This window comes from Ursus americanus, chromosome 4 (genome assembly GCF_024610735.1).
Source record: "Ursus americanus isolate L20-20 chromosome 4, mUrsAme1.1.p, whole genome shotgun sequence".
NCBI lineage: Eukaryota > Metazoa > Chordata > Mammalia > Carnivora > Ursidae > Ursus > Ursus americanus.
The window spans coordinates 42,512,615-42,540,476 of NC_142130.1; the positions used below are offsets into that span (position 1 = coordinate 42,512,615).

Here is a 27,862-nt window from a genome sequence, read left to right on the forward strand (position 1 = left end):
ACAACACAACCACCCCCACCTCACACAGTCGTAAATGCAGATGCAATTTTAGACGGCCTCATGTCTTGAGCACAGCGAGGTCACGAGACTCAGTGCTGAGGTGCCCATCGTGGCCCTCGGTTGCCAGCCTGCAGCGCCCACCCGGAGCAGCAGCGTGCCCTCCTTGCCAGACAACGGTGGGGCCGGATCCGGGTGTACTTTGCAGGGACTGGTGCTGTTCTGCTTGGTTATCGGCACCCTCACCGGAAGTAGTCACAGCCCCCCCCCCCCCATCTCTTGGCCCGTTGTCACCTGCTGTGCCACTCTGTTGAATCTCACTGCTACTTGTCATTTCATGCACCCGGTCATGTCCGGGGCCAGCTGTCCTCCTCGGCATCTCCCTGTTGTCTGAGTTGCATCTCAGCCAGTGCTCTTGCTCCCTTGCTAGGGGGCCAAGACCCTCCCTGGGGACGTGGGGCTCCTTCAGCCACATCTCTCAGCCATTGCTTCCAGCTCAGCCCTGCCCTCTGGATGCACGGCTCTGTGTGTGTGGTTGAGTTCCCTCAATATCAGGCATTTATGTGTGAGAAGTACAGTCCTTACAAGGCAAGGTGCACAGATAGGTTGGGCTAAGGGGCATGATGCCTACAGGACAAGACTTATGAAAGATTGATATCAAGTATTCATTAACCATTGCTAGAAGTAACAGATGAAGAGATGCCTTTTTTTTTTTTTTTTACTGAGAAAGCCAGAAAGTTAAATTATTTAGAGGCTATGCATGCAAAATAACTTAATTATACATTTTAAGACAAAACCTCGTTCTAGTTGTATTCTCAAGTTTTCCTGTATATGGTATGAGGCGGGTCATGGGATGGTGTTTTATAGACATCTCTGTTGCTGGAAAACGCTAACCCTGGGAGAATAACATCCCTGTTAGGCCTTCGGGTAGGATTTTCATATTCGTATTTTCTATGTCTTTAGCTATTCAGGCATAAATCATACCCAAAGGGACAAAGCTGGAGTCTTTGTTTTGTTTTGTTTTGCATTGCTGTTCCCCTTTAATGCTTTTAGTCACCTGGATTGTAATTAGTGGCAGTGGGTGTGTAGGTGACAGGCAGGTTTGCCTGGCCAGCATGGAGATGGGGACCACCAGAGTGATCTGCAGTACTATTGGATTCAGGGGACTGGGGACTAAAGACATGATGGAAGATCAAAAATAGTTTCTCCATACCCATGCAAGGAACTTGCTTGTATAGACACCTTCATTCTTCCTCAAGTTGAAGTGGAAGGAGTGCCTTAGAAATTCCCATGTCTGGATGGTTTTCTGGGTTTCTCTGCATTACAGGTTAACTATGCTGCAGCAAGTAGCACAGTTGTGCTAGGGTGTAGCCAGGGTCCCCAGGATCTGTAGCCTTTGGAAGAGGAAAGTGTCTTCACCACTCCTACCTTCCTGCAGAGAACTCAAATCCAGACCCAGGAATCAGCACCTACAGTTTCCTGAAAATCAGGGAGGCCCACCAGTGAGCATCTGTTTCTGCCCTAGGAAGCATTTTACCTGTGCCCAACACCAGTGCCTGCTTTCATGCTTCACAGGTCCTACCAGGGACAGATTGGGCTCTAATCTTTGCAGGCTCTGCTTTTCAGAAACTCAGCTTTCTCATATATAAAGAAGAAACAACAATAAAGTTTATGCATCTGGTAGGTACCAAACCAATAAGGTGAATAAACTATAAAAATGTGCACTAGTTACAAAAATGTGCCCTTCCTCTGGGTTGACAGTGCCCTGGACCAGGTCTCAAAGCTTGGGGGCAGGTAGGGAGGGGACAACTGTTAGATTTTGAAACCTACCCACTGCCACACCACTTGCACAACCACAGTCAGCAGCCCTGCCTACTTACCTGGATTGTTGTGCTAATTAAATAGATAATACGCGTATCATGTCCGGCACAGCAGAAGTGAATGCATTTACTCGACCGACTGAGATTCACTGGGCAATTTACTATGTGTACACTGTTCTGCGGACTAGGGATGTGGCCGCAAACAAAACACACAAAATCCCTGCTCTCACGGAGCCCACATTCAGCTTTCTTCCTGCATAAATGGCAAATAGACAAAATGGGTACATGGACGCTGAGAGAACTGACTTCACTTTATTTTGCTGTGTCTTTCTTTCCGGAAAGTAAAATTGAGAGGGAAGGGTGACAGAAACAGAGAAGGGAAAGAAGAGGTCCACTGATTAGTCTCCCCTCTACACGCACACAAAACCCCGGAGCCCTTCTCTGCCCTGTTATGTGGCCCAGGAGGCCGGCCTCTCTGGACTGCACTCCCAGGCTCTCTACCGCTTTGAATTTGGCCTAAAGGAACATCAGCGAAGGTTGTGCGCCTAGAAGGAGAGTGAGGGCAGGGTGTTGATTCGTCCAGCCCCCGCCCCCAACTGCCCTTCTGACTAGACTCAGAGAATGCCACGCCTTCCTTGCCCCTTGGGTTTAACAGTTGAAAGCTGACATTCACAGCTTTGCACCGCTGCTAGCCCTGGTGCTTCGCCCTCCCTTGAGCACCCCGCTACCTCCTCTGTACCTCACTACACAGTCCTTACATTAAACTCTCTCCAGCTAAAACCTTTGAGCGTGCCAGCTGTTTCTTGCCAGGATCCTGACTGATACAGCGAGGGAGAAATACACTGAAAAACATTATAAATCGGCCTTGCCAAGAAGGTTAAAAAAATTGAGAGAATAAAATGTTTTAATTACGAAAACATCTTAAATTGATCTGAGAACATTAGACCAAGTAGTAAAAGGATAAATTGTAAGGAGACATGATAAGCGTGAGTGCCAACGTTGGCTTTGACGCACAGGCCATGGTGCCCAGGTTTCGTGGGCTTTGATGGCCCAAGTGTAGCTTGCTTACCCTCAAGTTCGAGAGGGGCTCTTGGTGTAGCAGCAGCAATGACAAACACGTGAGTAGAAAGACAGTGTCAGGAGGGTGATACAGTGATATGGTAAGATCAAGGTGCTGAAGAAGAGACTGCTTATCCTTACATGCTTTTCGGCCTTTGCTACAATGACCGCCATTTGCCCCTGCCAAAGTCTAGACATTAGAAAAGATTACTAAGGTCGAGGAAGTGCCTCCTTATCGCTGATGAAAACCGTGGAACTGATGCTCTCTCAGAGCTACCATCATTGAGCACTGACCATGTGTCATTGCTCTGCCAGTCACTTGACATGAATTATCTCATTGAATCCTCACACCAGCCCAAGGAGGTAGGTGTTGTTACCCCATTATTTCCACTGAGACCCAGAGATGCACAGTCATCTGCCAAGCCACAGACTACTTGATGGTAGAGCTGGGTTCCACTGGAGGTGGTGTTACACCTCTGCTCTCTTCCTCTCTCACCAAACACTCTCCTGAGCCTTTTCAATGTTGTGTTGGGAAAGAGAATAAAGAAATGGTTACCATTCAAAAATAAAAAATAAAAAAATAGGGGGGAAGGCATCGTGGGTCTAAATTGTCATGATTCAACGACTGAGTAATTATTTATCAAAAGGAGGTTCTGACTCATTCTTTTCTATCCAACAGGCTGATAAGTGGAAGGCATGTTAATGTGCAGGAGAGCCGGGGGGGGGGGGCAGCGAAGAGAGAAAATTAGGAGAGGGAGATAGAAGAGAGCACTCTCCTCTCAACAGCCCCAGGAGCCTGATAAGAGCTCACACAGATAAAATATTTATTTTCCATATGTTGCAGAAAGCATTGCCATCACTGTATGTGTGCAATATGTGCAAAGAAGTGTGAAATATATACATCAAATGCCACCGATCTGGTTAATTTCCATGCATTTAACATGCCTAATACCTACCATCTCATCAATATGTTTCAATGCAAATTTCTTTCCACATGCAATATGTCTAGTAAGGAAAGAGCCAACATCAGCCACAACCTCACTCACTGCTATGTTTCAGCCCAAAACTTGTTGCCAGGACCAGCACAATGAGAGTTAAAAACCAGCCACCAGTCACCTTAAAACGCCTTTCCAGTTCTTAAAGGAGCCCTTTTTCTCATAAGTGTTTGCAGTGTTGCAGTGGGGAGATGAAAATGTTTTTGTTCTCTTCGGACAATTGGGAGATATTCAGTGAGAATGTCAGAACTGACCGTTGAAAGGCAGGTGCCTGCAGACACACTTTTTTTTTTTTTTTTTTTGAATGCAGGGCTCCACCAGTGTGGTGGGAGGAAGTGCACAATGATTGGTCTGTTTCTCTGTGGAAGTGTTCAGGGTACACCCAGTTTTGCTTTGCATATATTTACGAAACATCTGCCCTTTTCTTGTTCTTAGATCCTTCCCCCTCACCAGCCCCCTTTCCCCTTTCTCCCGATTTCTTTCTTTGTTGTTGTTGGCTTGTCTAACTTTTTCATTGGAGCTTTCATTTTCCGGTTGAGGGGCGACTTCATCAGAGTGTATAATTTTAACATTGAGGGAGGGAGGGAGGAGAGAGAGAGGGAGAAGAGAGAGAGAGAGAGACAGAGAGAGAGAGAGAGAATGAGAACTGAAAAGAAAGAAAGAGGCTGAGCGGCCAGAGCTTGGCAAACCAACCTTTGGCATGGTGACCGGGAGGAAGGTTCTGGTCTGGTCGGGAGTTTGCCTCTCTGCCGTGCTGCCCCGAGTAGCCTGTGTGCTGCTGCCCTCTAAAGGCTCCAGGGAATAATGCATAGCCACAGAGGCTTGGACAGACTTGCCCTCAGATGTGCCATGTTTATATAATTCTTTTTGCACAACCAAAGAAAGTATTTTCAATTAATTACGACAGGACTTGCTTTTTCCTCCTTAATAAACTATGAACTGCAAAAATGGCGTCAACATAACAGCACCTGTGCGTGTCTAGACAGACTGCTGCTACATTTCAGTGTTTCTTGGCTCCAGAAAAAGGAGTCCAACAAAACTATCAGAGAGGGTGAGATGGGAAATGAATTGCTTCTAAGGACAGTGAGTGGCTCTCTGTTATCTGTGCAGTTGGGAAAAGCCCAGTGGTATCAGGATAAGCAAATGAGGGAGTAAGGTGGAAGGTCGAATTTTTAATATTTTCATTTTGTGGAGGTGGCTCCCAATGCCTCTGTCCTGCGAGTGTTCTCCATAGGTGATCCTTGAGACAGCAAACAGGAGAGTGTGGTGTAAGATGCCAGGGAGGAAGCAGGATCAAATCTAGGGAAGAACAGTACCATTGTTGCAGTGTTAAAAGAGTCATGTTGGTTGTTTGGTCATGTACTCATGTTTGAAAGAGGGCTTTTTCAATTTCCTGAAACAGAAATCCAAAACTAGCCGAGGCCTTGTCTATAAGCATCAGAAATAAATATTTTTTTTTTAAAAAAAGAAAGAAATCGTTTTTCTGTTAAGTGATATCTACCATTAGTATTTCATCCTGATATTTAAAGGACTCATGAGGACCAGCCCAGCTTTGTTTATCAAAATGGTCCTACTCTTATCAAATGCCCTTCATGGATTCAAAGGAAAAGCAGCCAGTCAAGGTAGATTTCACTGCTGCATAAAGAGTAGGGAACCTTAGGTGCTTGGATGACTCAGTCAGTTAAGTGTCTGCCTTCAGCTCAGGTCGTGATCCCAGGGTCCTGGGACTGAGCCCCACATCAGGCTCTCTGCTCAGTGGGGAGTCTGCTTCTCCCTCTCACTCTCTGTCTGTTCTCTCTCCCTCTCTCTCTCTCTCTCTCTAATAAATAAAAATGAAACAAAAAGAGTAGGGAAACTTAATTGGGATTTAGACTATGACTATTCTCAAAATATACCTTGATTTCAATTCCGCTTCACTCCATCCACAAACAAATATTGAATGACAGCTTTGTCTAAGCTACTCTGCTTAACAGTGCGCACTAGAGAACAAACTCGGGGTGGAGAGCAGCCAGGTTTGCTGTGTTCCCTACCCTACGCTAGCGCATCATAGGTGCATCGTATTTTAAGATGAATATGTGACTAGATGAATGGTGGGAGGGAAGAAGGAAGGAAAGAAAGGATGAACACAGGGAATTAAAAAATAACTAAGACATTTTTTCTCAGAGAGTTTACAGTCTCATGGGAGGGATAACCACATAAATAACTATTATTGAAACAAAATTTAGTGAGTAAAATAGGGAGAAGTAAAAATTTTTCTGGAATTTCAGAAAAAGGTGGGACGGAGTTGAATTTCAGAGAGAGACATTCTATCTGGTAGAGGTAAGTCAAGACAGTTACAAGATGGGGACAACCTTCAATAAGTAAGAAGGATAAATATCATTTCAGCAGAGTTATAAAAGGGACATTCAAAGCAAGGGAACTAACTCAAACAAAGATGTAGAGCCAAGGATGTAGATACCCCAAGACGTTCTGGGAATTTTCAAGAACTTTGAGAGTCCTGTGCAGCCAACATATAGGGCGTGTGAGCTTAGCTAGGGCATATATAGAATCAGTTGCAGTGCTGGACTAACTTGGTTTTCTCAGAGGGGTCAAGGAGGATAGGGAGCCAGTAAATAAACAACAGTCTAAATAAAAGTGTTAAGGTGAGAGTGGTGGAAATGGAAAGGAAACATGGATGTGAAAAAATATGAAGGAAACAGAATTGTCAGGACTTGGTGAATTGGCTTTAAGGCAGGGGAAGGTGTTGCTCACCTACAGTTTCCAACCTGATGACAAAGCTGGTGACAGACAACAGTGATGGAAATAGGGAGGGGCCTGAGAGGGGGCACCGGTTTCCAAGGTTAAAAAAGAGTTGAGCTCTGGAGACGTTGATCTTGGATATTTTCTTAAACTGAACACCAGAAACCAGGCCCTTGGAGGTCCATGTAGACACTCAAGACTTGGGGGTTGGTTCCATAGTCACCCATCCAACAAACAGTTGGTAAAGCACTGCAATTTGTTGCTTCTCTTATATTGGCTTCCTCCATACTGAAAAATGTGTCTGCAAGCTTCCCCTCTCTCTTCATCTTTACCATGCCATCTCTGCCTCCTGCCCTCTGAAAAAGCAGATTTGATTTCACAACCTGTTGGACCAGAAACACAGCATGCTAATCATAACACCATATTCTGCGAGGGCAGATTTAACTACCCCGTACAACAAATTCCAATACAAAATATTCCGTATGACAAGTCCATTGCCAGGCTTATAGAAACAAGAAAAACATGGAAACAAAGCTACTTACAACAAATTCTGTTGCACACACAGTCTTCCACTAAAAAATAAAATAATTTCTCTGGTCACCATCCACATAATGATAGAAAGAGGCACAAAGCCAAGGAAATTGGAGGGCATGTTCAGGGTATGACTAATAACCCAGTTTGGCTGGGACCTAGGGTACATGCAGTGTAAGCTAAGTATTTCTGTGTTTATGTCAGTTTCATCGTCCCAGAGGGGAAGGACGCCAGAGCCGAGCCATACCCAAGCTCTTTTGCTTCCTGTTCCTGACCCCAAGCAGCAGTGGGCAGTAATTACATTCTAGTTCCCTTCACCCATCTCTTCCTCCCCCCCCCCCCCCCGCAAACACACAGTCACACTCCCATACTCCAGAGTCATGTACTAAATCAACAAACAAAGGGAATCTTCAGCTTTGGATGAGTAAAGAGTTGGAATAGAGGATCTCCTTGTGACACCTGACCGCTTTACCTGCTAGAAGCTAAGCTCATTTTTTCACTTTTCATTTGCTACTTTAACAAAAACCTCTATCACTACCCTCTCATCTATACAGCCTGCAAATTTAGATTGTGATTGGAAATTATGTGTTAATCTAAAGTAAAATCTAATAACAGCAATAAAGTTGATTGTTCCATAATGCGTTCCATGAATAGAAACTTCAAGCTGGAAGGAACCTTTAAGGCCTTCTAATCCAAGCCCTTTATTTTACAGATGAGGAAACTGAAGCCCAGAGAGGTGAAGTGAGGTGCCCAAGGCCACACAGCAAGTTAGAGGCACAGCTAGTACCATAGCTCAAGTCTCCTGACTCCCAGTCCAGTGCTCCTCCCATTACTCCACGGGTCCTGTGTCTAAGCTTCCTGACAAATGCTAGAACGGTAAACCTCCACTAGTATTTTTCCAGACCATGTTAAAACTCTTAAGGGGGAAAAAAGGATGCTTTCTTGGATAATGTCAGCCATACGTAGCTCAATCTGTCTAAAGTTCTGGGACAGGGTCTTTTTATGCAGCCAACAGAGTCCAAATGTGGTGCTGTTTGCTTGGCCCATATGCTTTCATGTGTTCCCAGTTAGGCCATTACTGGAGGGAAAAAAACAAGAATCAGCTTGTTTTAAAACAAGGGACATACTGGACTCCCTCCCATCCCCCCTCAGAAAAAAAAAATCAAGTTATCTTTAACAGATTCTAAAAATGCCTTTTCCCAAATATGCAGTCAGTTCCTTCAAAGGGCCCTTTGTTTATTTTCAGGAAGAAACCCAAGACAGCTGAAAACCAGAAGGCATCTGAGGAGAATGAGATTACTCAGCCGGGTGGATCCAGCGCCAAGCCGGGCCTTCCCTGCCTGAACTTTGAAGCTGTTTTGTCTCCAGACCCAGCCCTCATCCACTCAACACATTCACTGACAAACTCTCACGCTCACACCGGGTCATCTGATTGTGAGTACACCAGTAAGGTGATGGTGTCTTCGCGGCGCTTGGAGCGTGCTTCTCCCCTGGGTTCTGGCTTTTTTTTGCATTTCGAACAAGCCGTTTCCGTTTAGTCTTGTAGAGTAGTCAAAAGGAACTGCCTCCATTTTGATTCAGCCAACGTCTATATTTTCAAAGCTAGAGTGTATTTTGAAACCAGGTGTCCAGCCACTTGGCCTCAAAAGCCTGATTCATTACATGAACCACATTTTCTTTCATAATGTTCACTCAAAAAAAAAAAAAAAAGTTGGGTTACTGTTTTCTAATTATTCTTTTGTCCCCACGATCTGAATAACAGCACTTCCACCATGACTAAACCGAACCACCAAATATGGACCTCAAAAAGCGAGTTAGACACAGGAAACATCCATTTTGAAATTACATAATACAAGTCAGCTTTGCATTAGTTTTTGGAGTCTCATTTGGCTTGGCTGAATTTCCGTCCTTCCAGTTTTTAATTTATTTTGAAGTGGTTAAAGGATAGCATAAATTTACAGAAGAAAAGAGAATGGCTTCCAAGAATTCAGAATCCACCCAGACTTCACGTAGCCAATAAGAATTCAGGTTAAAAATATTTTTTAATTAAAAAAACTGCCTACGGGCTAAATTTGGAAATGGGCAGCTTAATGAGATCGTCGCCATTGAAATCACTCCATTGCTGTTTATTTTTGCTGTCTTCCCACTAATCTGGGAGTCACTTCTTCAAATTCTATTTTAGGAAAGTTGATAAATCATGTTTGGGAGCTTTTCTCTTTTTGAAGTGTAACCCAATACTTCAAAGAGAAAGGAACATGTGTGGTGACAATGGAAAGGAATGGAATAATTTTGGGGTCCGATCTGAAAGAATATTTCTTTTGGTCTGAAGATACCCAACAAGTATTCTGAACTGATTTCCATACATGCCTGTCTAGTAACAGGCAAAGAGCTGGCATGTTCTTCTTTAGAAGGAGGAAGAATAAGATCGAGATAGTTTTGTTTTCAAAAAGGGACTCCCTTTATCCTGTCCACGAACATAAGCATTATTAATTAGGAAATGAGAGTCTAGATCTCCTATTGTTATTTTTATGACAAAACAAATGTAAAACTCTGCAAAGTGGGCAAGAAGTGGATGCGTCTGGGAGATTCCATTCCCTACTTACTTCATCATCATAATGCCTTAAATAAAGGGACAAAGCCCAGGGGTTGAGGCTGGGGTGAAAGGAGCTTGTTCTTGTGGTGGCGGGGCTGAGACCCTGCTCCAGCTGTCACTAGAAAGTGAAACGAGAAAGAACGGGATCCGACTGTCGAGAGCCCGTGTGATTTGTACTAAGTTGCTGCTTCTGTAGAGAACCTGGGGATAGGAGCAAAGACTATGTTCTGTGGACGGTTGTAATAGTAACATCCTTGGCCCTTCTTGCCTGGCAGTCTCAAGCCTAATAGTAATTACAGGAAGAATTGGAAAATAGCATGGCACGGCGCCCGCAGGCATGTGCGTGCTGTCCCTACCTACCAGGAAGGTAGCCCGTTCCTGTGGAGAAGGGCCTGGAGCTCCTGCACACACACCTTCATCACCTGGCTTTCTGCCACACCTTATGGGGAAGATTACATAGAATGGCCTTAGCCCAGAAATCCCCTGTTGCAGCAAAATGAATGTTCTGCTGAATAGAGAAGGCACCAGCTTCATTTATTGTACTTTACCATAAGCATCCTCCAGCCAGGTCTCGGCATTAGCCTGGAATACGAACCAGAAACTGTATGAGCGTGATGCTGCCACACAGCTCAGACGTGACCCAGAGGGAGCCAGGAGATCAGAGCTCACAGTGAGGTGTCTGAATGCAGTTGGAAGGAGAACAGATAGGGAGGAGACACCTCATCTCCGGCTGCGTAGCAAGTCATTCTGATTTTGCCATTAAGCTATGTACGTCCTCTCTGTCCTAACCTGTTGTTGAAATCGATTATACTTTTCTCCAAATATATTTGGATTGTAGTTTGTCCTGATTTGAGCCTACACTTAGAAGAAAATTGTTTTTAGGAAAGATTCACAGAAATCTGTCCATTTGGAGATTGCTTGAGAGAAGACAGGAAAGAGGTTTATTTTAAGCTGTTAAATTTTTTGGATGCTCTTCTTGCATTCAAGAAGATTTTTTTTTTTTTAACTTTCAAATGTCATTCTTACCATAGATTAATTTAAAAGCCTAATTTCTTTAAGGTAAAATATTCTGTTCCTATTTAGAACTAACAGATTTGGGGCATTTAAAAATAGTGCCCTTGACTTGTTAGTCTCTTTAACTTCAGAAACATTCCACCAGTGTGTGGTGTTCCAAGCTTTCACAAGTGCCTGAATTTTTATAGCACCTTTTTATTTGTTATGTGTTTAGCAAAATTATTCTTAGTCATGCTCTAATGCCCATTTCCTGTCAATCATGATAATTCTTCCCAATTTATGGATGAGAAAACTGAGAAAATTGACACTTCAGTAGATGAATGACTTGCTCGGGAGTTAACCCGTTCAGATACTGCAGGATGTTTATGGATTCGCTCTCCCTGTGAGCAGCCTGAATTCTCGGTTCCAAGCCCATAAGTGGCATTCTTGAAAATGTGCAACCACTCATACCGATGACGGAGTTCTAAGACACAGTAGATCAGCGTCCCCACAAAGGAAGAGTCGGCTCTGCTGCCTGCGAACCGGTAAGGGTGGGTGAGACATAGCGCTGTCACAGCTGAAGGACACAGGCCAATGTTTTAGACAAGCCTGACCCCTAGAATTCTCATCGGCTACTTAACCTGCCGAGCCACTTCAGATTTTGCCAGAGATCCCAGAAGTGTCCAAAACAAGAAGGAATGGGGTTGAGGAGTGCTTCCCCTTGTGAGATGGCGAGGTAGATGCTGCCACGGAATTGTGTGCCGCTTCACGGCACACCCGCTAACAGTGACCGCTTAGCGACATCCCCTGTGACCTCCTAGCTGGTGGCCCCTTCACCATTTCTAAAAGTCCAGTGGTGAACAAACTCCCACGACGAGAACGCGAGGCGTTGAGATGCGTTTTGGAATGCGAAGGGTACAAAGCCCTAGGTGTTTGACAGAACAGTTCCCTGCCGGGGAACAGGCTGAGGAAGAGCCGAGCCAAGCTCTCTTCAGACTCGTAAACAGGCCCAAACCAAGTCAGCAGAGCAGATGAAGCCCTCCCTAGCTTGACAACTATCAAGCTGTGGCACGTCACAGTCGTGTACATGTGACAGACTCGACCAGAACTACGACTTGCCTGCTTCTTCCACTTTGTTTTCCCCAAAATCAGGCTCCCATCGGAGGGAGAAGCGCTTCTCCCCCCTCGGCGGTGCTCCCCACCGTCGGCCCTAGACCCACTATTCTGATGTCTTTGTGCGGTTGGAAGCTGACAGCCGCGGTGACTTACCTTCGGTGTTCTGCACTGGCCTCAGCAGGCTGTCTCATTTTTTGTGTCCTCGCCAAGATGCACTTATGCATTAACAGTTTTTATTTATTTTTAATTTAACCTTTACACATCACCAAACTGTTGTGTGGGTGGGTTTAACTTTAGCTCTGTAGGTAGCGTGACTCTGCAGGGGCTGAGCACTGTCTGAGGAGACTGCGGGCCCTTCCTTTCTCTCTCTGGCCTTCTACATTCATCGGTCGCCCCCTCCCAACCCTTCGCTTTCCCCCCCCCATCACCAGGCTAAGTCCCCGAGATTAAAATTCTTAGTACACTTGGTTCAGTTTGAACTTTTAAGCAATTTTTTTAAGAGAACAAAACAAAAAGGATTTTTTATGGCAAACTCCATTAATGCCACATTAAGGCTGACATTTTAATTACCCCAAAGTCAGGAAATGCAAAGTTCAGGTTCCCACAGCAACAGAAACTGTCCCCTTGAGTGCCAGCCCCACAGCAGCCTCTTTCATTGCCCGATTACACAACGCCGGGCGTGGGGACGTTGTTTTGTCTCCACGTATGTGGAAAGGAGCACGGTTTTTACCCTTTGTCTCTTTCCTGTAACTACAGTTGAGGATATGGGTCTTTAGCTTCCCTCCCCAGACCATCTATACGTATTATCCTGGAGCGGAAGACTGTTATGGCCCTACATGTGCACACGGACAGAATTAAAGTTGCCGTGGGAACATTAACTCTGATTTCCGGACTTCCGTGCCAGTCACATTTAAACCATAATGTTGTAATTTTTGGCATGTAATAAATGTGCATTTCATGTACACAGACAGAAAGAAGCATAAAATGTATTTTAAAGAGCAATTAATTACTAACTTTGTGATTAAAAAACATTTGGTGCATGTTCCTTCCCATTTAGCATCAGCTGCTGGTCTTAGCCAGGCCTAATAGATGACATACTGCGCCTCATCCTGGATTTCAGATGTACTTACTGTATGTTCCTGTTCTTCGAGATAATTAATTCCCTTAGTAAAGCTGTAGGGGGAAAACAAAATGGAAGGAATATGCAAGCATGTAAATAGGGTAAAGGATATTTTGAAGGAAATGATTCATTTCTGCAAATAAACCTCTTAGTCCCTGATAAAGAGCCAGAAATCTGCTAAGTGGGTGTAGACAAAGGTTTCTGGCCACCTTAGAGCATCTGGTCCAGGGCTATAGGAACAACTTGAAAGCAGATTTCCCCCTGAATTCCGGGCATGCCCAATGGTGGAGTAAGTTTACTCGGTAATAACTTTTCAGGCTTCAGGCTGAAAAGTTATTTTACTCTGTCTGCACTCTTCAGTTTATATTCAAACTGGCAAAGAAACATTGTGGGGAATCAGGTAAAATACAGGCTTTGCCGAAGCACCCGATTTAGAGCATAGTATCGTCTCTTCCTGGATTTGAACCTGGTTGGCCCGTTTGTGCTGGAGAAGAACGTGTTTCAAACTAAATGCTTGAACAAGTTTGTGAGTAAAAGGAATGGGTAGCAAGACGCTGAAGGTACAGTGTTTAAAATCACAAATGCTTGGGCACGCGTTCGAAACTGGGCGAGATAGCGTTTTACCGAGAGGATGTGACGCTTGAACTGTCCAGTAATGCTCTAAGGGGAGCATCACACTCGTGAAGAATTTGCACCCCTGTTCTTGCTATTAGTTCGTTCTCTCTCCTGTCGTGTATCCGTTTTTGTTCCGTTTGGTGGCGTGTGGTATTTAACCTTTAAGAAGGATCCTGCAGTTTTACAGCGCTCTGATTTGCTTTCACTGGGGCTGTCTGTATGTGTGAATGTATGTCTGTGTGAGTGAAAACTGCTCAAGCAAGTTTGAAGGTCTCCTTGGCAAATCTGACTGTGCATTCAGAAAGTTTCCAATCAGAAAGCTGATGCCGTGTAAAACCTTCCAAAAACTTCCTGAGGCACCTGTTCACATGAAAAGATTGGATTTCTGCTGGAGGTGCTCCGAAGGCAGTGTTTATAACCGAAGATCTCTGTTTGGAGTGCCAAAAAATGAAAAACATTTTGGCCCCCAAAAAACCTCCATAAATGTTCAAAATGTATAATCAAACAAAAGCTTCATTTGGATTCAAATGCGTGTATCTCAGCAGATGTGTCTAAACTAACTGGAATCCCACAGGAGCAGCTGAACTGGATTTGGGTATGTCTTGATAACTGAGAGAGTTATTCTTAGGCTTTGAAAGGACAAAAATGGTCCATCTGTGAAGAACCGTAATAGAGACATGGCAAAAAACAGCATCCTCTGAAAGAGTTTATTTATGGAATTTAGGACAAGTTGGACAATCCTGAAAACATTTTGGGGTCACACTAATTTGCAGAAGAAATATAATCAAAATGGGCTGAAATGAGCAACCACAGATAGCTATTATCCTATGGCTTTGCTATTCATTTTCTAGTAGATTCCATATCGGTTCAACAGTAAATAGAGTATCTTTGGTGTTCTCATTGTCCCCAGAGTGCCCTGCGTCCCTCTGTATTCTACTTCCTATAAAGAATGACATATTTACCTTTTCATAGCTAACGGTTTCAACTATCTTTCTGCTGTGTCGTTAGTCAAATAAACCCCTTACCTATTAAGTGTGGATTCATTTCTTTAAAGATAGTCTTGCCCTTTATCCACAGTCACCTTTCTGCCTCTGAGTTAATTGATACATAACCTCTTTGGAATTACTTTCATTGCCATTGATGCCCTCTTATTTAGAGGTTTCAGTGCCTAGTCCAGCACTTCGGCATCGGAAGGCCAGTTAATGTTTTTATTTGCTGTAATTCCTAGAGTCACTACTTAGCACGTCTGGGGACACATTTATTGTTAAAAGTCTTTTTCTTGAAGTTTCATGTCATAGTCTACCTCTTTTTATAAAATTGTCCTTCCTTTTAATAAAACTTGTTCTGTCCCTACACTGCTAATTTAACTAGATGTCTTCCGTGGTCACTTAATGCAATGATTTCTAATAGTCCTGTCCCTCATTCATGCACGCATTCCTTCCTTTAGTCATTCAGCAAATGCTACTGAGCCCCTGCTTCTGTGGCAAGTCCTCAGTGAGGGCTGGGGTGAAGACACCAACAAGGTGCCGTCCCCCCACTTTAGGAGCTCAGTGTTCCCACACGCCTGGCTAAAACTAGAAACCTGTAAAGGGGGATGTGCAAATGCAGTATTAAAGTGTTCCTGAGGAGGGGGCCTGAAGCAGTGGGAAGGGGGCATTAGACCTGGATCGTGAAAGAATAGGTGTGTGTAAGGTGAAACAGGGAGGGAACGGCATTCCAGGTGGGAGGAACAGAAGCAAAGCCACAGAGACAAAAAAAAAAAAAAAAAAAAGGCAGTGTGTTTTCAGAAAACAAAGCGATTCAGTTATGATACTGAGACCTTCTTAGGCTTCACCTCATTTTACTATAAACCCATGGGGCCCTTTACATTTGGGTAACATTGCCTGTCATTAAAATTCAGCTGGGCTGAATTGCATATCTTTTCTAGAGACATTTCCTTCCCAATTAAAAAATAAAGCAAGACACCCACTTATAAATTGATTCAGTCAGTGGATATAAGAAAGTATTGAGGGACCTGGTAATAATTTATTGATGAACAGATTTTAAAATAACTTTTTTTTGAGGAAGGTTCATCCTTGGAGCCACAGAGTTACCTTTAAGTGTCACACTGGAACTCTGTCAATGACTTGCAGTCTCCCCAGGTTCTAGCAATCTGTCTCTGTCCTCTTTTGAAATCCTCCCAGTTCCCCTGGCAAGTCTGGTCTCATGACCCATTGCCGCAAGCTACTCCACGCCATATTGCTCTCCCAAATATTGCATGAAGGTGCCTTTAATTGTCCACATATAATTGTTAAGACTTACTGCTGGTTTTCAGGGCTCTGTTCTTCATTTTGCCATCCCATATCTTGCTAGAATACATCTGTAATTCTTATCTGCAGCAGCTAGTGACAGTTTCATATGTGCTTCCTCCACGCGTGGCAAATTTCATTATATAAAATTAGTGTCTCTCCGTATCTGTCAGGGATTCTCACATCCTGACTTAAAAAACAAAAATTGCCCTCAGAGAAGGATCGTTTAGGATCAGTTGAGAGCATGCATTGAAGAGTCTCGGAATTCCTTGCTTTAAGAAATTTCAAGTCAAATCCTTCCACCAATCACTTCGCATCAAGTACCACAGTCAACCCAACCCCCCCCCCCCCCGCCCCTGGTTAACTCATCGGCTGAATAAGCACTTTTCGCTTTTCTCCTGCCTCTGTATCCTTTGTTCTCTCCAGGGAATGTGTACCAGTGAGTCCTTTTTATCAGCACTGGAAGGGATGAAAGGACCTGATCTAAATCCAGTATTATTCAGATGAGGAAACTGAGGCCCACAGAGGGCAAGTGTCCTACCAGAAGGTTTCCACATAATGAGTTGAAGAGCCAAAAACAGAACCCTACTCCTTCTCCCACCATACTGTGCTGCCTGCTACCCAGTTGGCTTCAAGGAGAACTTACATTTCCTGAACAGAGAGTCAGGACTGTTCATCTGTCAATTTACTGAATGCTTTCCATGTGGAGGACCGAGCCTATGTATTATGTAGGATGCAGTTTTATAAACCAGAGCCCTATGTACAGAGATTTGGAATCTCGTAGACAAGATCAGATACCTTCACAAACAAGTACCTTGAAGAGTGGTTCAAGATCTGTCCCACATGCCTGGATGCACCACAGCCTTGACTCATTCACTGGCAAGCGTGTGTAGGGTACATCTTATGTGCCTGGACCTACACAGACATCTATGGGGATACAAAGGTAGAGACAGCCAGACCTTGCCACCAAGAATCTTCAAACTTAAATCACCATTATCTGAGATAGAAGTTAGAAAAGTCATAAAATACATTATAATCCAGTTTATAGTAATATCCAGTTCAGTTGATCAGGAAAGGTTCCATTCAAGCTGTCTTGAAAAACAAATAGAATTTCTTCAGAAGTAAGGCACGAGGGTAAGGGATAAGGAGTCTGCATTTTGGTGTAAGGCTATGGATAGGTTTCAAGTAGGGGCTGCCATGCTCAAGACTTTGCTGTAGGAAGCTCTAATTTAGCAGCAAGTGTGTGGAGGGTGCGTGGATGTGAGAAGGGGTAGCTGGGGGGAGGAGAGAGCCTGGGAAGCTTTGTCAGTAGTTCAGACTTTGGGTAACCAGAAGGCGGCTAGAGATGCGCCAGGTTCAGCAGACTTTGTGGATGAGGGTGGACAGCTCTAGCAACTGATCGAATGTTGGTTAAGAGAGAGGAGATCATCAGTGCTAACTCCAAGATATCAAAAAGAGGAGACAAAAGGAAATGTTTAGAGGAGTAGAATACGGTTCAGTTTTAAACAACGCCAGAGAATGAGACACCAGGGGTAGACCCAATGGAGACAATTAACATAGACCCAATAGAGACAAATAACGCACAAATAGAATAGTGGAGTCCAGCAGGAAGATTTGAAATTAGGGCTAGCGAATGCTTTCACCAAGAAGCCAATCTTGACACCATGAATATGGGAGTAAATTCAAAGAAGGCTTTGTTGAGAGAGAAAAGAAACATAGAGTACTTACAGTGAGTGATAAGAAAGAGAATGTGGAACCAGCAAGGAGGAGAAAAGAAGGCCTGAGATGTAGGAGAAACATCAGGATAGTCCAGAAAGACCCTCAGGAGAAGGGTCAGCAGTGCTGGGTCCTGCAGACACCAAGGATTGGTAGCTTCCTGGTGGCTGCTAAGAGAGCAGAGTCAGATGCAACCCAAAAACACTGTAAAAGGGGGTTCAAGGGCAGAGAGAAGATGGATGAGAAAGCAGCAACTTGGCACTACTTTTTAAAGAAGTTTAGTACTTTACAAAGAAATAATGAACAGATAATACAAAAGCAGGTAGGGAATATTTTTATGAGACAAGAGTCTCAAGCCCATTTATAGACTAAAGAATAAAAACCAGTGTTAAGGGAGACTCTGCAATTAAATAGGCGAGGTGAGAGAGAATTAAATCTTCCGTGTACACGGCATTTGGAATGATAAATATATGAAAAAGAAATGTGAAGTCACTACCCAAGCCCAACAAAACAGTAATTGTATTATATTAGTTCTTTCCCCACACCTTTCAAGCATGGCTTTCTCTTCCTTTTAGCTAATAAGAATGAATGCTCTGTACGAATTGTACATGTCTTCTTCGGATGCCTTCACAGATAGTCACTCATCCTTAGTAATCTCTAAGCATTAGCCAGAGGGCAGGGACCACATACTTTGAGCACTAAAATTTTCCCAAAAATTTTTAAAACAAGTTCTCTTAAAGCGTAATCTTTTTGAAAATGTCACATTCTGAGAAATTCTTTTATGATAGGTTCAGTTCAAGTAGCTCTGTATGACTAACAACAAACTTACGTGTTGTTCTCATGTACTTCTTCATTGTCACAAGACATCCTCACGTTCACTATTTTGTGGAGGATTTTTTAAACTTTTTACTTGGTCTGTATCCTTCTCTTTGATGGCTGCAGACATGCCTAAGGCCACTGTCACCTGGACACACAGTATCTGCAATTACTTCTACTTCAAGACAGTGTTCTGGAACCAACTAAATCAAATGTTACTTTCCTCTGCTATTAAATTACTTCTAAAACAAATAAGAAAATTATTTTATCACTACTTGAAATTATATAAACAACCACATGGAAGAACTGTGAATATGAGTCTTGTCATTTCACAAGGAAGAACAAATTCCTAGTTGATGCCAAAATGGACCTTGAGTTTCCCCTTTACTCTCCAACTCCAAAAAAGAATTTCTTCCTGCTCATTTATCTTCAGTGGTTCATGTTATCGGTTTTATACCAAGATCTCATGCAGTATTCAGCCAGGCATACATAATTTTTAAGAGTGCTTGGCATGGCATGAAGAACACCACATGAAGAATTGCAAGTAGTGAAATTAACTTTATCATTACTTTCTTTGTAATCATTTTCTTTTCCTTTTCACTTATTGTCTCTTTGCCTCATATCTCAACTGGGTACTTAGATATAAAGGAGACAATAGAAGAAAGGTATATATGCATTTGAGCTACAGAGCATAATTCCACGTCTCACTGAAAATACACATACAAATTCTGAACTTCAACCATTAGATGTTAACTCCAGGGGAAAGGATGCATAGCCTTTCCTCAGGGGGATACTTAGGTTTTTGCATGCAGGATCGGATGATTAGGATTCCCCCCTCCCCAATTTTAAGGAAGCACCCAGAAATCTGGTTTATTCCATTTTATTCCTGACGTAAGGTTCCCAGAGGCTTGGTTGGGTCCTGGGCTTCTGAAGTAGACATTAATCCTGGGTTAACATGCTGAGAGGCCCTCTAAGCAGACCTGGGCACTGTCCTTGGGCAGTGATATAGGAAGAAGCTTCATACAGAGGCTACCCTCTCCCTCCAGGCAAAGGACTCCTGTAGAAGAGGAAATGTTGACCTGGAGTCCTGGTATTAAGTACCATGACTGGGCCTCCCTCCCCAAGTCTATGAACCTCCTAAGAATATATGCACACATGCCTATGTGGGTACTGTTCTGAGACACAGTGTATCACTTTCTTTCGGCTGGGGTCAAAGAACAAGAGGAAAGAAAAAGCCACCTTCCCCAGGATATATTCCAAACAGAATCTGCATGCTCAAACCTGGCCCCCAAAAGTAAACTAAAAAGCAGGTCCAATGTGAACATCGAAATGTGGACTGGCTCCTAAAGCTCTTTCAAGTCCCTTTGAGATGCCTGTGGGGCAGAGGAAGGCATAACAGATTTCCAGAGCTATTTCTTCAGGATCTGACAATGGAATAGATTTGGACCATGTGTTGCTCAGAAAATGGGTTCTCACCCCCACGGTCTATGTATGTGCTCTTTTTAACTTGAACTTCACCCTATGAATGCATTTTATGTGTCTTTACCTAACCTCCCTATATTTCCGTTTTCTCCTGTGCATAATGAGAATGCAAATAGTATCTGTCTCCTGGGGTTATTATAAGGATTAGATGGAACGCTATATGGAAAGTTCCTAAAACAGCACCAGAAAGACAGCCAACACTCAGTGAATTTAAGCATTAGCTCTAGTATAAATGTTTTAAATTATTAAGTAAATATGTACTAAAATTGATGCACTGTAAATGATGATGTCATAGCAGCAGGGCCCGCATCCTTCCCCCTGAGAGTGACTGAGAAGAGGCCCAGATCTGTAGGAGAGCACGTGGGACAGTGACCCTCCTTACCTCAGGAAAAGGCCAGCACCTCTCTCCTTGTCCCTTCTGGGATTCAGGCCCAGGTAGACTGAGAAGCCTCTCCATTATCTTTTTGCCTTCATTCATTCCCTCCTTTGTCTCGGTGTGGGTTTTTGTTCTAAAATTTGGAGAGGACTCATATTTACTAAGCATCCACTGTGTGTCAAGTGCTATCCTTCTTATAAAACGTTCCATTTTAGAGATAAGGAAACTGCAGCTCAAACAAGTTAAAAAACGTTTCTGAGCATTTTCTTCTTGGTATAGGGAAGGTTTAGAATATTACTAAATGATGGGACAATAGGATAGTATTGACCTATTAAGTTTCTTCTTGTCCTCAAGTGCGTTCCAGTCAATGAGGGACTTTCAAATTATAGGGAAGAGATCTATGTGCTGTCTTAGCTCAGGATACGTGGTCATAGAAGCTGGACCCAGCCCTGCGGTGCAGCCTCCTTCCACGGGAGCCACCTCCCAGCACTGATAGCTGAAAAGGCCAAAACAGCAGGTCCTTAGAACAGGCAAACAGCTATGCTACCACATCCCAGGGCCCTCTCCAAAGAGACCTACTTACAACTAAAGAAACTCATCTTTCATCTTTTTGAAAGACAGTCTGCCTGATGGCTTCAGAGTATTTTGAAATAATTGAAAATAGAGGCAAAGTTGGAAGAGTAAATGTGTTTCACTGCAGAGAAGGATTGCTCCGAATCACCCAGCTCACTTACCTTCTTCTATTCCGAAGCAGTTTGCAGGAGTTGAAAAAATATATATATAATCTTAAGAAATTCAGTAAGACTTATTGGCTCATTGTACCAAGTAAGCCTTTCCTGTCCTGTGGTGCCCACATAGTTTTTGGTAATGGAGATCGTTTTGGACATTTGCTTCTCTCAACTCCAGAGCATTTTCGCAGCTGAGTATAGCATTCCAGGGACACGTGGGTATAGACCTTGAGCTATAAGTCTCTTACTGAGAGGTGCAGATCAAAGGCTAACCTAGGTTGTATGAAGTCCGTATAAATCCCAAGTCAGAGTTTTAAAACAATGACGTACTGAATTGTAATTTCTGCCTCTCATATGCAGTATTCCTTAAATCACATGTTGACACCTAATCAGCAGAATCCAAAGACACAAATTAGATGGTACAATATTTACAGAGAAAATATATGTGTAGCTTAGAAAGTAACAATCCCTCAGGGCTGCAGTCCCACCCAAAGAAAAGGAAAAAAGGTAGCAGTTGCACTCTGAACTCTCAACATTGTAGCCAAGAAAGGAATGAATATAACAATAGAAGAAGAGAGATTCAAGACAGAACATCTCAGCTGAAGGAGTCTGGACTTTCAAGAAATATGTTTGAGAAAGATTCAGAAGAAATTCTAGGTAAGACAAACCATCCCTGTTCCTCAAATAACGTGCTGGCACTTAAATTATTAAATGCTGATTTGGACCAGGCAGAAGAACTTGTGAGGGCAGAAATCCTATCTTGTTCACTGCTGTATCCTTAGCACCTAGCAGAGTATTTGGCCGTAGCAGTGCTCAGCAAATATTTGTTGAATGAATGAATGAATGAATGAATGAATGAATGAATGAATGAATGTGATGGGGAAGAGGAGCAAAGAGAAGGGTAGAGCGTGTTTCTGAGCATTATGCCCATTTGTATAAGTCCAGGTAGGGATTTTTTACTGGATTTTTTTTCCTTCAGCGGACCTACAAAACAAAGTGCATCAGAGATACCCTCTGGTTTTTATGCTGGGAAAACAGAATGGTTTTCTGTTGGATGTAGGCTGCTACATGTTTTGATTCTAGTAACAATATGGCAGGGTTAAGGTCAACTTTGTAGTATAATCTGGTGCCTGTTTTTGATAGATATCATGAAAATAGATACTTATTTTCAAGATGCTCAAACAGATGATTAGGCGAAAGCTCCAGCAAACCTTGAAACAAGAAAAAGGAAAGGTTTTCCCACTCCCACCTCCCCTTACTTTACCATCCTGCAGAGTTTTCTGCAACCCCACACCCTCCTCCTTGTTTCACCCTTTTCTCTGGTCTAATCCTTGTCTAGGGGACACAGCATGTGCTGTCAGTCTAGCAAGGAGGCAGCTCTTGGGAAATCCACCCCCCACGTGGTGCTCCCCAGCTCCTTTCATGGGACTGATTTGATCAGCAGCAGGCAGAGCTGGCCCAGGAAAACAAGAGCTTGGCTTAGAATCCCAGTGCCCTCCTGCTGGAAGGGCCCTCGAGAGAGTTCTTCACGCCCATCCTCCCTCAACTGGCTGGACACTAGAAGAATGTGTAGGAAAACAAACTCCTGGCTGAGTGAATAGAGGATTAAATGAATGAGAGATGAGTTCACTCCTCCAGAGTCTCCACCATCCCACTTGAATAGAAAGCTAACTTTGAAGCCTCTCTGTTCTCCATGGCACGATTTTGTATATACTCAGCTTTGGAATATGGTTGCCATCTGTGGCCAGTGCCTAGGACTAAGGAAGCACTGGGGTGAGTAGGAGGGGGCCAGGAGGGAAGAAAAGAGACACTTAAAACGAGCTAATGATCTCCTTTGTGTTGGAGTCTAGGTTTCCGAACTTTAGTCCTGTACTTCAAGAACAAAACACCAGTGTGTCTTAGACCACACCAGGCGCCAGTACATCAGATAAAACCTGCGCTGTGTGGTGTTCAGCCACTGAGCCTCAAGAAGTTCTGAAAGCGAAATTAAAGGAGCAAACTGGGGAAACTGAAAGGAGTAAAGGCTTAGGGAAAAACACAATCAGGAGGGCTCTGCAGATATGTGTCTTTGGGGTTACAGTAGTTCAAAAATGAATCTACTAATTAAAGAGTTGGAAAATGCTAGAAATCCCATGAATTTAAGGATCTTTAGAAGAAATGAGATACTACTCCATACACTCTGAGGACATTGTGATCCTTTAGTAGAATCTCAGGGTGCAAGTGACCTGGCTGTTGTGCATTGCTGCGCGTTTAAACGGTTGATTGAGAGTTACAGACAGCTATACTAGAGGGGTGGGCAGGTGGTCTTTTAAAAACAGAAAAAGAGCTTAAAGCAAAGCTCAGTAAGACCAGAGAACATCTCTGAAAGGCAGCAAGTAGTTCACAGAGCTTCCTAGTTTCCCTGATCTTATCTGTACAAATTGTTGGTTATGGCGCAGACTCGTATGGATGATTTCTATACCAAAACGACAGCCAGAGAATAATAATTAAGCTGAGAATATACACCAGAGGAGAAAATGATTGCAACAAAGTTAACTTTGCTTTTGAAAAAGGTTAGCTAGTTGGTTAAGTACAACATCTGAAGGCAAATACTGTTATATGTTTATCAGTAATTCTGTATCTCGAGTTTGAGAAATTTACAGGGTAGGGAGATGGAAATCCTTTTGGCCTTGCAAGGAAAGAATCTCATCAGAAATATATGTAATAGAAGTTTAGAAGCACTGACAATCCTAGGCAGGCACAAATCACTTTACAGAGCAAAGTGATGGCCCAGCAGGGTATCACACTGGTGCTTTAGAGTGGTTCAGTCAGTAAACATTTGTTGGCTGCATGTGCTCTGGCCTTGACTTGCTGCCGTCTACCGTCAGGGACGAGACACACAACTGTGACTCAATGACAATTAGAATATTAGTAAAGCCCTAAAATCTATCAGGTATACAGTTTCTTTTACTAGGAACCCTACATGCCTCCATATTTTGTTTTATTTCCCCTACCACATCCCTATGAAGCAAAACCATCTTCATTTTACAGGTGGGATAACTGGTCCACAAAGAGATCATTTAATTCTTTGTCTTTATATTTGAAATGATTCATAATCATTATATGACCCTGCTCAGTATACTGTTTTTCCTCATTATTTTAGGTTTCCAGGAAAAGGACATATTTTATCTTTCTCATTATTATTTTTAATTGGTTTTCAGAGAAGTTGGGATAAAAACAGAATCTAACAAATATCCCATGGAGAAATTTGGTGTTCTCTTTTCTTTTCAATAATAAATTAAGACCTTCTCTGCTCCTCTCTCCTGGCTCTCTAAGCAGATATTCAAAATCCCATGCCAATTTTCAAACAAATAAGAGCTCATTCTAATAGCTGGATCACAGTCCCCTCTGTTGAGGAAATGGCCTTGTAAATTGCAAAAGTTACTTTGATTATAAACCTTACCAGTTTTACCTGAGTGTTTATAAACAGTACCGATATCAGACCTGGCTCTAAGTCCAATGATAAATTTATACCCAGCATGTGAAAGGCCAAAGAAAAACCTACTGTCTTTTATTCCCTTTGGTGACCTACAGTAAATAGTGTGTATTTACTTATTTACTTTGTAAATGAGGACACCCAGTGGCCACCAAGTGAAAATATTCTAAACAATCTCCGACACTGTTCATGCAAAAATACATACCCAGTTATCAAAGCTGATTGACAGATACCTCTGTAACATCTGTGAGCAAGCAGTTTAGCTCCCCTAAGTTAGGCAAGAGTGGTGGGAGTTTGGCCTGATCATGTTTATATCACATCAGACCTTGGTTGTTTCTTCTCACTTTGGGTTATAGGGTATTGGCTCTGCTTTGAGCTCCACTGACTCCTCGGCTAACAGGAGGACCTAATGAGCAGTCTCTTGGGAGAAATGGAATCCAGGAGATTGGGACACAAGGCCTGTGTCAGAAACCATAAATGAAGGAACACAGTTTGTGAGAGACTCAGTGAACACATAAAAAACCAACTGCCTTAGACCTTAAATGCATACTGAAAATAGAACTATGGCTATTCCCTGATGAGAGGCAGTAGATATTAAAGGAGAGAAAGAAGAACATTACACAGAACTTCAGAGTCAGAAAGACCCCCTGGGACTATCACATGCAGACATACCTCAGAGAAAAGGTGCCACCGGAAGTTCCAGCTACATTGACAGCACGTTTGGGAAGTTCAGTGGAGACCTGACCTAACAAATACTCAGTTAGGACCCGCTCAACGTAAAGAAATGTGTTAGGCAGTGTGAAGGGTCCAATAATTTGTATTTGTAGCTATAGTTATAACAAGGTAAAGTACTAGCCTGCAGGAAGCTTGGAGTCTTCTTGTAGACATAGATGAGCATGAATGAGAATGAGACAATAATCAGTAATGTACTAAATTATGTGGTACGTGTGTAAGAAGCTCAGATTTATTCCTCAGCATTCAGGTGCAAGAAACATTTCCTTAAATTTCTAAAGCAAATTAAACCTGAGGCTCCTATAAGAAGTTAGTAAGAAATTCTGTGAAGTTTCAGGGCTCCACTCCCTTCCCCAGACTTGGACAGGACTCGTGAAATTGAGTGAAGTCAGATCCGAAGTGCACTGGGGTCTCCTTCATCCACATCGCTACCGGACAAAGACCCAGGTCCATCTGACTGCCGGGCTCTACTGCATTAGCTGGGTTTCGAGATGCCCCTCACAGTGGTCCTTGCCCCAAGATCATCACTGTACCTCTCAAGGCAGTGACTTTTTAGGTCCAGCCTCCAGAAGTATACCAAGAAATTACCCCCAACTAGAGTTGTATGTAAGCAGAGACTTCAAACTTTACCACTGTCCCCATTTGAGAGGTAGGTGATTCTTTTTCTCCCATCAGATCACCTCAGTCTAACTCCAAAGCACCAGCCTGCCCCTCCTCACACTAGAAAGGGCCTTAGCTTAATTCCCCTTAGAAGGCCTAGATTCCAAAAACAAAGCCCTCTGTCTTGGGGCTTCGTCTTTAAGGCTTAACTTCTGATCCGAACTCTGAGGCCACAACTTCCTGAGGCAAGGGAGTCCAGAACCATATGCAAACTTAGCCATTCTTAATTGCCTTATTTTTATGAAAGTTTTCTCATTTAGTGGGGGGAAAAAGACCAAAACAAATTAATGTTTCACTCTATTATCTCACCAACCAGTTGGAACTAAGAAAAGAACTCAGGATGGACTCCAGCAATCAAAGCAGGCTCCACAGAGAAGGAAGAACTTTGAATAGGGCTCTCAAATGGTACATAAGGCTTAGTAAGTAGAGAAAGCACAATATTTCAGAACTCAGAACAAATTCAGTGGAAGACCAGGATTAAGAACAAATGCAATACATGTAAGGGATGGCGAAATGTCCAACTTCTTATATCAGTGCAGAGATTTTATTTGGGAAAATGAGAAAATAAGATCAAACCAGTGAAGTAAGATGAGATGATTAGAATGTTACCTATAGCTGTAGAGGACTCTCTTACAGCTTAGTATCTTTTCTCGTATGACATGTAAATAATATAAAAACATTATATGAAAGAACATATAAAGAATACAATAAAAATGAAATATCTTATTCCTTATCAGAATAATTATGAAGTATGCCTTCTACTTCATTTACTTACCAGTGTCCCCCAAGGCTTTGAGTTCCGACGACATTTATGTAGGCTCTTTTTCCTTCATCTTAGCATGAGCCAAAAGGACTTACATCTTATTCTTTCTTAAGGAAATCCTGTGCCTGGTTTTATACTGGATCACCCTAGATGGGCTGTTGAGATGTAGTTTCAGCTACTTGTCTTAAATTAGCACACATCAAACCACCTCTGTGCTTCTCACTTAACTAGTAATCCAGCAAAACAAGTTTACTTTTTCCCTGGTAAATTGTCCTTGCTTTTCCTTATTGCTTTGAGGTAGAAGACCTTCATTTCTCTCAGTGAAACAGTCTATCATGGCTCAAGCCCACGCCCTCTGTAGACATATAGTGTAGCCCCCTTCTACCAACAAACTATGCTTGAAAACCAGTTGTCACATTGGAACTAACTTATTTTTTCTAGGAAGACATAAGTAAAGAGAACGTTTGAGCATAAATCCCAAGATCTGCTTCAAAAGCAGTTTCAAAACAGTGCAGCAACAGAGGACCAAAGGAAGTTCTGTGGCTTGGGAAGCTCTGTGATTATTTTAGTAAAACAGCTTTTTAAAAATGACACTATGGGATTCTGTTTTCTCACTCGTTGAAGTTCAGATAAAAGTTTTCCCAAAGTCAAAAAATTAATTTCTTATATAAGTATACTTTAAAACCAGTTGATATTTTCCAAAGGAATGCCATTCCTGGGAGTTACACTGGATCTTTGAACTCACTAAAGATAAAACTTTGTTTTTCATTTAAAATGACCATATGGTGCTATAGAGATCAAAAGAAGAACAGATTAGTAAGTAAGAAGGTGCTGGTTTTTATATAAACACTTTTTAAATTTATAGTTTCTTTTCAAGCAGAAAAAAAAAAAAAGAACCAAACTTATTAGCTGTACATTTGAAAATAAAGATCCTTCTCTAAGGCCTATCCAAAGCCAAGTTCAAACTGCATACTTTCACTGTGAATTTAAGCAGATCCCTTTGTTCATTCTTGTATCCCGCCCACGGATGCAGCATCTCTGTGTTTTTGTTCCCCAGATTTAGTGAACAAAAGAAAAGGTTACAATAGGGCAGCAGCTAAATTTGTAAGGAAAGAGCTTTATAAAAAAAATCAAACTCCTAAAAGGTGTCTCAAAAGGTTTATGATATAAGAGGATTTAAAGGCATCAACCTCAGATTTCATTGACTTTCCTCCTTAGTCCCAGCAGGTCCTCCCTCCTCAAGAAGAA

The 27,862-nt window shown here is 42.7% G+C and overlaps 1 protein-coding gene across 40 annotated transcripts in view; it reads left to right on the plus strand.

Moving 5' to 3' along the window:
• The window catches only part of ZBTB20 (zinc finger and BTB domain containing 20), a 771,855-nt gene that overhangs the window by 702,985 nt on the left and 41,008 nt on the right, over positions 1 to 27,862 (plus strand). For 39 of the 40 annotated variants that reach the window (XM_087861260.1, XM_087861259.1, XM_087861245.1 and 36 more), the window contains 2 exons: positions 7,854 to 8,017; positions 8,388 to 8,575. In XM_087861260.1, the coding sequence (XP_087717386.1) occupies positions 8,007 to 8,017; positions 8,388 to 8,575 (199 nt within the window). In that variant the 5' untranslated portion in view covers positions 7,854 to 8,006. The remainder of the gene's footprint in view (positions 1 to 7,853; positions 8,018 to 8,387; positions 8,576 to 27,862) is intronic. The other variant, XM_087861280.1, reaches the window with a different exon arrangement.